Genomic DNA, 12462 nt, shown 5'->3' with positions numbered 1-12462 from the left:
AAGGCCACCCTCCCTTTGAGCCAACCTTCTTATACTTGGCTACTCCTTGCAAACAAAAGGTTTGAACAGCAGGTGGGCGGGTCTTTGGTGCTCACAGCCAGAGAGTGCTATACCTTAGGCTACAGGCCGAGAGATCAGTTGGAGACCATCTGGCAACCACCAATTACTAGGAAAAATATGTATTCCCCATCCAATTGTGAGTGGTTGCTGGAACGCTGACCGAGGTGATGATCATATTACATCCCCTATACAGACCAAAGAGTGGGGAAACAGCATATTTAACTCTTAAGTGTGGGTTTTTGGTTAGAGAGATTACTTCATCTCGTTATCTAAAACTGTTCATGTATCAACAGCCACCTCGCTGTGACACTATATATTTGGCAGAAAGTATAAAAGAAGCAGAAGTCTTCCTTTAACTGTCTAAGATCAGTCCAGAAAAAGCACAAACAAAAAATAAATATAACCAGTTTTTCTGTTACTATAGTTTAAATTATTGCTACAATTTTTCTAGTGTAATTTGATCAGTTTTGCCGATTATTGATATGTTGCATGGATTGTTTTTTTTTTAACACAGAGACCACTGACTTGTGTTTTACACAAGATGCTTGAAAGAAGATGGTGGTTTGTCTTAACAATTTTGACTAAATAACTAGCTCTTTTTTGAAGGTCTGATCCTCATCGTGTGGTTGTTCAGTTTTTTTTCTCCTGTTCACCTGTTGGTCAGCAGGTGATTTCACTGATCAGGGCATGTAGAAAAAAATCAGCCTTTTTTTCCCCACACTCTTTTGACTCATGCTTATGAAGATCCTATTGATCGAAATCCTTTGTAGTATTTGTAATATTTTAACAATTAAATTATTACTTTGAGTTAAATAGAATACAGACTTCCCTTTTTTCACAGCATTTCCTTTTTGATGTGGCACTAAAGGAAAAAAAAAAAAAAAGATTTGCCTGGATGCACTCACACATGCTCTTTTTTCTCCTTTCCTCTCATCAATCATTTCATGACCTCCCAGATTTATCTTGTGACCCTTTAGAAAGGGGCCCAAAACCCTATATTGTGAATCACTGAACTTAAACAACCCAACTCTACTGCACTTAGAGTTAGATCCAGTTTTTGGACAATAACACATTTTTTTTTTATAATATTGCCTCTGGTGCACCACCACAGAGGATTTTAATTCAAAAAGTCTGATATGACTGAAGTCCAGACTTTCAAAGCTTTAACAAAAGCACTACATGAACTGTTTAAGAATTACAGCCACTGTTTTACATTTCCCCCATTTTCACAGCCTCAAAAGTAAATGGATACAATAACATAATTTTAAATATAACAAGTGTTTTTAATACATGCATGAAAATCCTTCGCAGTCAATGACTGCCTGAAGTCTAGAACACATGGACATCACCACCAAATGCTGTGTTTCCATAAGAAAAAAAAATTATGAACCTAATTGTCGAGGCCTGTGGGCGGAATTAGCTCCTAACAAATGTTCTCTGCATACATTTTGGCCCACCTAGTTGTAGCTGTGGTCTGCACAGTGGTATCATATCTTCATATGCCAAACTAAATAACTAAAAGTGCTATACAAATAACGTTTTTAACACAGAATGGTACAGGAATGAAAGCTGTTGCTAAAAGCAGGCAATTTCAAGATGGGTGGGCGAGAACCTCCTCACTGATTGTAAAGAAAAGCTCGTGAATCTATTTGCCACAAATGTATCTGTTTTTGAAGAATATATGCTGCATGTGTAACGATTTTAACTCCTTACACCAGCAGAGATAAAAAGCCAAGGGAAGGGAACACAGGCAGAAAGCTGCTGAAAAAAAAATACACAACTACATTTTCTTCAAAGGTAAATCACCAAGTGAAGTAACTGTAAAGGCTGTGAAAGTTTAAGTGTCACTAAAGACCAGGAGTGCAGGAGTTTACCTTACAATAAATTGCTTCCACTTTACTGTGGTGCTGGTACCACTATGGCTAACTAGGCTAGCAGCAAGTTGTCCTGTAGATTATTCAGTGTTCAGTCAGACTTTCTGAACAACATCTCCCACATCTCATGTTGCTTTTCTATTTTGCAGATCAATCGCGTCCCCCTGACATAACAGAAGGACTCACAGTTTTCTGCTTCAGTCTGAATTAGGGTTTAATCCCGGGATCCGGGATTCCCGGGAAATGCGATCAGAACCATTTCCCGTTTCCCGGGAAACGTTAGACGGGAAACCGGGAAAAAAGTCACGCGCGTCGATTTGACTTTCAGAAAGAAAAGAAAGTTTCAGAATGTTAAATTTAAGGAAATATTGAGAGAAGGGTTCGTTTAATGCGAAAAGCATTACTCTTCATTTCAGGCACGTTCAGCCTCCGTTTAAGGCTTCAGCCTTCATCTCAAGCGTTTTAATAGAGGTATTACACAGTTGTACTTTTTTCCTCTTTAATTTGTTGAAATCGTAGGCAATGTGTTTACCCTAAGGTATTTTGTATTATATAATTTTATATTATTATATATTGTTATATTGCATTATATAGCCTATAAAATATGCCTGCCCTGAACAATAAAGAAATATCTGTTTAACTTCGGGTGTTTCTTTTCCTCGTTTGCAGCCGCTTACTAACAATCATGAATTAGGATACGGGCCTAATGTGTGAAGAAATTATCATGAAATAGATTGCTTTAACATATTTCGCTTTTAAAATGGAGTTGAGTAAAATGTATATTTTTTAGGCTATAAGGATTGGCCAGTTTTTCAATAGACGATTCACAGCGAACCTACTTTAACCCTCAGACACGGTGTTATAAATTTGCTGTTGCCAGAATGGCAATGACCAAGTCGTAGTGCATTACTCAAGGCCCTGTGTTATGCCATATTATAGTGTAGTACGGTAGTTAACTTTTCAATGACTATTACAGCGTTCCACTGGTGGAGATATAGTGCAACAGATGTCGCCACGACAGCGTGGCTGAGCCTTTATCAATGCTGTGGAGATGAACCGTATTGTTTTGCACCAGCAGTTGTAAAATAGCTTGGTATAATTCCATGTACAATGGAGGAATATTCGAATTATATTTGTTAAGGGAGTGTTGAGGAACGATACAACACGGCATAGCTGGAAAGCTACCTCTACAATATCACAATAGGTTAAGGCCGACACAGGCTACAGAAGGCCTAATTAAAATAAAAAAATAAAATAAACTTTTTCCCGGGATTCCCGGGAAATGGCTCGTCATTTCCCGGGATTTGATTCATGTCATTTTCGGGAAAAATATTAAACCCTAGTCTGAATCAAACTGAAATCAGGGGCCCATTTCACATGCAGATTGTAAACAGTGTTATGACAAACGAGTATGGAAGTGCGCTTTTACTTTTGATTAGTGACACATGTCAGAGTAAATTCTGGATGATTGCACGTTGCAAATGCAGAAAGAAACGCTTTTGGCAAAGATCAATTTATTTGTGACCAAAGCAACAAAAATGAATGCAGAGCAAAAGTCAGCCTGACTGCACCTCGAAGACAGCTCTAATTATTCAAAATAACTGAATCTGAGTGGGAACAACATCATGTTTTGTGGACGGACCTGATGAAATATTCTGAATGTGATCCCTGATGTGTCCCTGTGTGAATCCACTTGTACTTTTCAATGCATCGCTGATGCTCAGTTCTAGTCTGGAAAGTGGTTATTTGGTTCCATTAGGAGCTCCAGGGTGCTCCTCTCTTAGTTTGCTCTGTTCAGCCAGGACTTCACATTCTTATTCTTTGGTGACTGTGAAGCCTTTAATGCCCTTGTACATTTTTTTTTAATGGCCTGAAATGTTATGTCCCCAAAAATGTATTGACATTAATTGTCCCCCTTAAAACCAAGATACGGCTTTGTTGATCTTTTTTGTAGCATCTTATTACTGTAGTTTATGGTTTGTTTATTTATATTTATTTTCCTAGGTTTCTGGGTTCTTGTTTAGTTCTGTTCATGGCTGCTGTTTATGTCTCTGTTTACTGTGCCTTTAGCTCTCTGCCTGCCTTGTTAGGTGGTTTATTCCCTTTTGTGATTCCCTTCAGCCCTAGTCTCTCTGTGTGTTTTATCCTTAGTGTCTCCTGTGTTTCTCACTCTCTTTGTAAGCTTGAAAGTCTTGTCCTGGTCTCAGTGTTAGTTACTTCCTGCCTTTACTTTGATAGTCTGTTGTGTCTTGTGTTGTGTGTTTAGGTTTACTTCCCCTGTGTGGTCTTCAGTGATTAGTTTCAGCTGTGATCTTCCTGATTACCTCATGCGTATATACCGTCTGTGTTCTCCTCTGTTATTTGTTGTGTCGTCATCTTCGGCTCCCCTTACATTGTGTGTCTGAGTTTTCCTCCTAGTTTCTTCCTAGGTACCTAAGTTGTTGGATTTCTGGCTCTAGGCCAGCCCTGTTAATTGCTAGTACTTTTTTTTTTCTGTGAATAAAGGCTGAGTTTAAGTTTACTCCGGCCCTCCACTCTGGGTCCTGCATGTGGGTCCTCCCTTGTCTGCCTCACACAGTTGGTCCATGTCATTTGTAGCTTTTGCATGTTTCAAGTTGCTGCCTCAGCAGTGGCAAGTGTAAGTGCTTTATATAAACCCTTCCAATGACTTTACTCCTGTGCCATAAAAGGGTGAATCAGCAAATGAATATTTCTCATAATTATCACAGCTTTACTGGACTTTAAAATATGTGCAAATCAGGGTTATTATAGTAAACGAAAACGAACGAAATAACGAAAACTGAAATTGAAAAAACATTGTCGTTAACTGAAATAAATAAAAACTAAAATTAAAAGGAAGAAACGACAACTAACTAAAACTGAATTGTGAGTTTACAAAACTAACTAAAACTAACTGAAATTATAGATATTGTTATTTTTTCAAAAGTCTTGTGGATTGATATGAAATCATTTTTTTCCTCTCTCCGAGTTTAAGCTCGGAACGCCGTCGGGCAAATGGGTGCGCATGTGCGTGCGTGCGCACACCGCGCTGCTCCTCAGAGAGTCCCATGTGGTGTTTTTTTTTTTTTTTTTACTATGATAGCACAGATAGCAGCGAGTGTCTTGTTGTGGATGATGTTGTGGATGATGTACGGAACACTTCTTAGTCAGGAAAAAAAACACCAACATCAAAGTAGACCTGAGAAGCGCACACAAGGCAGCTACGGAAACCGCTCTCATCCTACAAGGCAACCCGGCCTGCACCTCCAGAGAAACGTGACTACTCGTCGGGTCAACGCAGCCCACAGCGTTGTGTTTAGTCCTTGTGCGTTTCCGGCTACTTTATCAGTCAGATAATAACAATCAGGACTAATAATCAAAGCATCAATATAAGGACTCACAAATGTCAGCAAATTCCTGGAGGGAGCTGCTGAAACTATGGGAATGGACGTGAAGAAATGAAGAAAGTGAAAAAACAGGGACAAATATGTTTGCACCCTAAAAACTGAGCACAAAGAGCGAGGACCAAAAAACCCCCAGCACACAACCACAAGGTAATTAACACACGCAATCCAGCTATACATGCATAAATGCGGACATGAGGTCGGACACTTCCGTAGGCTACAGAGGCCGCAAAGACCCTGCAAGTCTAATCAGCGAGCATCTAACCAAGCTAGCTCCAAAACAGAAGCAGCATCAGGTGGAGAGAACATCAGGATGCAGCTGGATTTGAGCTTTGACTCCTTCAAGGAGTTTGTTTTTGTCAAACACCACATGTAGCTGTTGTTAATCTGCTGCACTGAGGCTGAACTTTATTGGGAGTTTATTGTAGAATTTATCAAGTTTTGGAGTTCATATTGTTAGCAGTTTCTCCCTGTTGATGTTCATGTGTGTCCTTAATATTACACACATTTAGAATGTAGTTCTGCTGTCTGTGAACAGTTGGTTGCTGAATATATTTCTTTAAAGGGTATCTTTAAAGCGTACCTGATTAAGTATGAAAATACTAAAACTAATACTGAAACTAACTAAAACTAAGCATAAAACCAAAAATAAAAACTAATAAAAACGAGCAAAACCACTCTGAAAACTAATTAAAACTAACTGAATTAGAGAAAAAAAGTAAAAACTAACTAAAACTAAACTATAATGTAAAATCCAAAACTATTATAACCCTGGTGCAAATATATTTAGGAAATAATTTCCCCCGAGGAACAACACTTTCTTTTCTTTACCTGTTAAATCATAACTGGCTTCTTTTTTTTTTTTGTTAATACTTGTGTTATTTGTGAATTTATTTATTTTCTCTATTTTACTCTATTGGTTATATACTATACCACAGGTGTTAGTAGATTGCTACCCACAGCTGGCATTTAAGTTGGACTGGTTAGGTGTTTGTCAGACCCCAATGAACATTTAGAGTCAATACAGGTTTGCTGTTTGCCAATATCAGGCTTGAAGCAGGGAAAAATTCTGTCCCTGAAATATATTGTAGGCAGCGAGGACATGAATCAAAACTGCTCATGATTGGACTGCTAACAAAAAACAAATGAAAGAGACGTGAGGAGGATTTTCAGAATCAGTTTTCTGCATCCTTGTAAATGTTTATGGTCAAATTTGGGCATTTTCTGTCCACTATAGAAATGTCTATATTTACATAAAGGAAGCCATAAAATGAAGTAGAATGCAATAAGGTTGAGACAAATATTTATTTTCCTGTAGATTTACTGCCAAATGTTGTGTTGGTCCCCTTTTGCTGCCAAAACAGTCCTGACCCATTCAGGCATGGACTCCACTAGACTCCTGAAGATGTGCTGTAGTATCTGTTAGCAACAGATCCTTTAAATCCTGTAAGTTGTGACAGGGTTAATACAGGAATCCTAGAGTTCAATTTACTGCCTTTTACTACCTATTTTACTACCTCTATAATATTTTTACTACCAGCACGAAATCGAGCAGCAGCCTTTTTTGGGGTAGCAGTGGATTCACAGCACTAAGCCATGTACAATGACAGCCCATCTCTCACCAAAGACAAAACTTTATCCCACTTACTTGAAGGTGTAACTGTGACTTTGTCTTGACTAAGACCTCATACACATTAATATTCCAAATGCATTTCAAGAAAACTCAGAAAATTTGTTTTTGTAAAAATATAAACAAAATGCAATGAAATTCAAGTTTCACAAGCCAATGATTTATTTTCCAGTAGAATATTTTCCAATAGAATACTGGAATACTGGTTTGCCGCTGAAGTGTGACGGCAATACTTGTGCTCATAGCTGACCTTGAGGCTGCAGTTGCAGTGCTTTGTGTAGCACCAAAAAACGAAACAGGGATCTGCTCCCCGCACGCACGAATCCGCTGCTGGTGAATGGTGGATGCTCGGTGTGATTTGATTGCTGTCACACTGTTCCAGGTCAAATTTATATTTTTTTCTACACACTTTACAAAACGCCTCTCGATCATTCCCCATGACTGGCTTAAGCCAATCTTTGAGTAACAGGTCATTGAGCCAAAGTTGTGAAAACTTACATTTTCCCATGATGAGGCGCAAAATGACTCGTTAGTGTCAGCATATCAGGCGGTTGCAACACCGCGCATGCGCACAGCAGATCGGACAGCGGAACCAATCGAGTCTATCAACGTCAGCTCAGGTCCTGCTGAGAAGTTATATTTTATACAGATTTTATAGTTAAACGAACTTAAAACAAAAAGTCTACATCAATGGAAAAGTCAAAATATATTGAAGGGGTGATGAAAAATTTACTACCAAGTCAAATTCTGTTTGTTACGTTTTACTACCTTTTAATAGCCTTAATTTGAGCTCATTTAATTTATTACCTTTTACTACCCCGCGGAAACCCTGTGTGAGGTGGGGCCTCCATGGATCTGACTTGTTTGTCCAGCACATCCCACAGATGCTCAGCTGGACTGAGATCTGGGGAATTTGGAGGCCAAGCCAACACCTCAAACTCGTTGTTACGCTCCTCAAACCATTCCTGAACCATTTCTGCTTTGTGGCAGAGAGCATTATCCTGCTGAAAGAGGCCATAACCATCAGGGAATACCGTTTCCATGAAAGGGTGGAACATGGTCTGCAACAAAATGCCAAAGTAACATGGATGGCATAGCCCAAGGTTTCCCAGCAGAACATTGCCCAAACAATCATACTGCCTCTGCTGGTTTCCCATAATGCATCCTGGTGCCAGGTGTTCTCCATGTAAGTGATGCACACACACCTGGGCATCCACGTGATGCAAAAGAAAATGTGATTCATCAGACCAGGACACCTTCTTTCATTGCTCCGTGGTCTAGTTCTGATGGATTGTCTGTTGGATTGGGCCACATGGGCCAACCTTTGCTCCCCATGTGCATCAATGAGCTTTGGTCGCCTGTGACCCTGTTGCTGGTTCACCACAATCTTGGGCCACTTTTGATGGATACTGACCGCTGCAAACCAGGAACACCCCACAAGAGCAGCAGTTTTGGAGAAACTCTGTTAGCCATCACAATCTGGCAATCAAACTCACTCAAATCCTTACACTGCCGATTTTTACTGCTTCTAACACATCAACTTTGAGGACAAAATGTTCACTTGCTCTCTAATATATCCCACCCACTAACAGGTGCCATGATGAAGAGATTATCAGTATTAATCACTTCACCAGTCAGTGGCCAGTCAGTGTTATGCCTTATTGGTGTATAATCCCAGCTGAGTCAAGACTCTGATTTTAGGAGGTAACCTCTTTATACATCCATGTGTCGGTTTTTATGTCATGATGAACTGATTTATTTTGAATAATTTATCCACCAATAGCTCAGATGTATTTCAACAAAAATTCTGCTCATGTTCGAAACTATAGGCGCATTCAAAACATGTCATACATTTCTGTGAGTTGGGGTTATTTTTAAATCTCCATTATGTGATTAAAAATGACTGAAACCTAGAAGGACATGAGAGTGCTCCATGAACACAGCAGAATGTGGTGACACTGGAGAGTTTCACCAGTCACTGTGCTAACGTACCTGCTAACGTCTGCTATCATAATTTAATTGTTCCGCCATCAGAATTAATCCAAAGGCCAGTGGGGTGCGCCCCACAGTTTGAGAAACACTCCTCTAAGAACTGCCTGCATACTCTCACCACATGAGCCTGAGCATCGCTGTGCACCAGGAGGAACCCAGGACCAGCTTAAGCTGGTCCAAAGATTTCATTCTGATACCTAATGGCAGTCAGGGTGCCACTGCCTAACCTTTAGATGTCTGCGTGTCCCTCCATGGATATGCCTCCCCAGACCATCACTGACTCATGTTCTCCACGGCTTCTCGTGACCCACTCATGTCTGTCATATGTGCCATCCTGGAGGAGTTGGACTACCTGTGCAACCTCTGTAGGGTCCAGGTATCACCTCATGCTGCTAGTCAGTGTCACTAACATGAGCACTACAAACTAGTGACAAAAGGGGTAAAAATAAAAAATGAGAAGGGAAAATATGTCAGTAGCCTCCACTTTTAAAACCATTCCTGTTTGGGGGGTTGTCTCATTGTTGCCCCTCTAGTGGACCTGTTGTTAAATTCATGAACACCAAGGCAGCTGAAACGGATGAACCCCCTCTGCTACTTAACTGACCAGATCAATATCCCAGAGGTTTAACTGTCTTGATGCTAAACGCTGATTAAAGTGTTCCTTTAATATCTTGAGCAGTGTATATGCAACCATATGTTTGCAAAGGGAAAGTTAAAAACAAAGAACCAAGACTATTTATTGTATACATAATTATATATTGTCAGATCTAAAACACCAGAATTTCAGAAGAGCGCTGGAGAATCACTCACCTGCCTCTGCTCTTTTCTGTGATTATCCTTACACCAAATAATATCTAGTAAAACCTCCTCGATGGTATTTTTTCGTAGTTGCTTGATATCTGTACATCAATGTGTGGACTGTTGGATGGTTTTACCTGTAGTCTCACATGGTTGAACCCACTGATGAACAGCCAGACAGTATAATAAGTCATCAAAATGTAATGAAAGCTCTCTCTGCATGATTCAATTAAAGCCTGGCGGCATTAAACCACTCCATGATAATGTCAGACATTGCTTAACCTGCAATTATTGCAATATCAATCAAAAAATATTATAACATCATCCAACTTAACTGGTTTAATGCACATGTCAGACACATTAGGCAGACATTTAAATGCAGTTTGACAGGTCAGTGTATAGGCCAAGGTTTATTATACTGTAAGCTGGTAGACGGCTGCTCGTGTCTTACCCAGACCCAGCAGATCCACGGCCGGCTCTGTGCCTTTCTTAGGACTGACTCGTAACTCTGCCTGTTGCGGAAAACAAATAGAAAAAAGAAAGAAATATAATAATGATATAACATTTATTCAAGCAAATTTGATCAAAAGTTAACATTCCTAGTCTGTACAGGGCAACTGCATCCTTAGAGACAAGACCTTTTACCATTTGTATAACAATCCAATACTGATGCTTCTTAAAATAGTAGACTGGATCATCAGTGTGAGCCACTGAGCCTAAGATGAGTAATCTCCCCTTAACGCAATTACAGTCTGCAAACTTGTCAGGATGACTTTTATTTAATCATATCCTCATTATATGAGCCATCGAGTACATTCTGTGATTTCTGCAGTACAACCAAGGAGTTGGCAGTTTCAGTCACCCTACTAATATGACCTCAGAAATTCTATTACGTTTGATTTCAGTGGAGAGCATTATTATATCAATGAGTCCTGAAGAGATTTTGACCGCTATGACACTACATGGAGAGTTTGATGCTTTGATGCTTTACTAGCCTGCGTATATGCACATGAGTGATATAATATACATTCCTGTTGGTGAAGGTTATGTTTCACGAAGTGAAGCAGTGAGTCAGCACAAAGGAGGAATGAATCCCACCTTTTAGAGAATAAAGTTTATGGTACAGCTGAACTTGCATGATACTGAGATGTGTTTTAGGTATTTACCCTAAAATCACTGAAATGAATGGGACAGACAAAATATTAGTAGGAAGCTGTCAAAATGCAGTTTCCTACAGCAGTACACTTTATCTGTGACAGTAGAGAGTGGTGGTTGGGTTTTGTTTCAGACACATGTTACAGTAAATAGGCAAATATTCAGGAACTAGAGGATGATACCTTTTAAATAAAGTTTTGTGTACTCATTCATTTCCCAGTTTGCTGTTAAAAACTTTTTCATCTGGGAATTCCAAGCAAACAAAACTTGTATGAAAAGGTGAATGTTAACCTGACCCACACCCTAGTTGCCAAGAACATTGCAAATGTTAAAGAGTTTAAGAACAAATTATTGAATAATACCATATAAAATTGAACAATAAAGCTTCTCATCCCATGGATGAACTTCATTTCCACCATTCTGGACTGCAGCTGATGATGCCAGTTCTTGTTCTGTTATGCAGCCGTGGTAAGCTCAGCATAGTGGCAGTAGTTCTCCATTTGCTGCAGGATCTGATAAGCTTGCTGCAAATCTGCAGAGCAAACCACAGATGAACACCGTCAGGTGCAGTGCAAGACAATGAAGTTGAAGTGCATCCAACTGCAGGACGAGAGGCTTAAAACCACCGAATGACAGTGAGGACTGCCACAACAACATAATCAGCCGCTTGCACTCAAAAAAAAAAATATTCATGGCCAAAATGTTTACTTAAAGTGATTTGATTATATGTAAATTTTCCATGTAATTTTTTTTACCTAAGTACAAAGTAATACGTTGAATTTAATCTGGTCAAATTAAATTTAATTGATTGGTATAAATTCAGTTTGTACCAAGCATATTTTCCTTAATGATGAATTATTGTATGGTCCTAACCTTACAGTATAAAGCATCCTTGAGGCAACTGTTTGTTGTGATTGGCACTATATAAATACAATTGAATTGAATTATTTGAATAAATAAATAAACCTTTGATTATACATATTTCAGTTGAATTTTACTCTGAATTATTATTAGAAGTGTTTTGGTGGTATTTTTGAGTGTGTATAAACACTAGACAGGAAGGACTGTGGCTAGTTAACCAGCAGTGTCTGTGACTAAACTTTCAAAATAAGGGCTCTGTCCAATATTAAATTAAATAAAGGTGGTATTTATTGCTGGGGTGATCGATTATACAGGCAACTGAATTTAGAATCATGGTAAAAAGAGAGTACACGCTATCAATACTAAGGTTTTATGTATCAGGACAAAAATGAAGTACACATTTACTGCTTCCATAGGAATTAAGCAGCCAGGTGCTCATAATCAAATGCACTCGATTAACTAATTATCAGCAAGTTTGAGCACCTCTACAAAAGCAAAAGTTTTGGCAGTTTCCTGGTCTGGAGCATTCAGGTGTATGCCCAGGCAAAAAAATATCCTAAACATACTACTGTTGCTGCCTATCAACATGGGAAAGGTTATACAGATATTTCCAAACAATCTACACCAATCTACAATGATAAAGATTATTCACAAGTGGAAAACATTCAAGACAGATGTCAAACTGCCC

The 12462-nt window shown here is 39.1% G+C and overlaps 1 protein-coding gene across 5 annotated transcripts in view; it reads right to left on the bottom strand.

Moving 5' to 3' along the window:
* The window catches only part of LOC115793025 (stromal membrane-associated protein 1-like), a 172798-nt gene that overhangs the window by 43573 nt on the left and 116763 nt on the right, over positions 1 to 12462 (bottom strand). For all 5 annotated transcript variants that reach the window (XM_030747730.1, XM_030747729.1, XM_030747728.1 and 2 more), the window contains exon 7: positions 10210 to 10270. In XM_030747730.1, coding sequence (XP_030603590.1) covers positions 10210 to 10270 — 61 coding nt within the window. The remainder of the gene's footprint in view (positions 1 to 10209; positions 10271 to 12462) is intronic.

This window comes from Archocentrus centrarchus, chromosome 15 (assembly GCF_007364275.1).
Source record: "Archocentrus centrarchus isolate MPI-CPG fArcCen1 chromosome 15, fArcCen1, whole genome shotgun sequence".
NCBI classification, from domain to species: Eukaryota; Metazoa; Chordata; class Actinopteri; order Cichliformes; family Cichlidae; genus Archocentrus; species Archocentrus centrarchus.
Note: the sequence above shows the minus strand (reverse complement) of the source record. Positions and strands in the feature narration are given on the sequence as shown.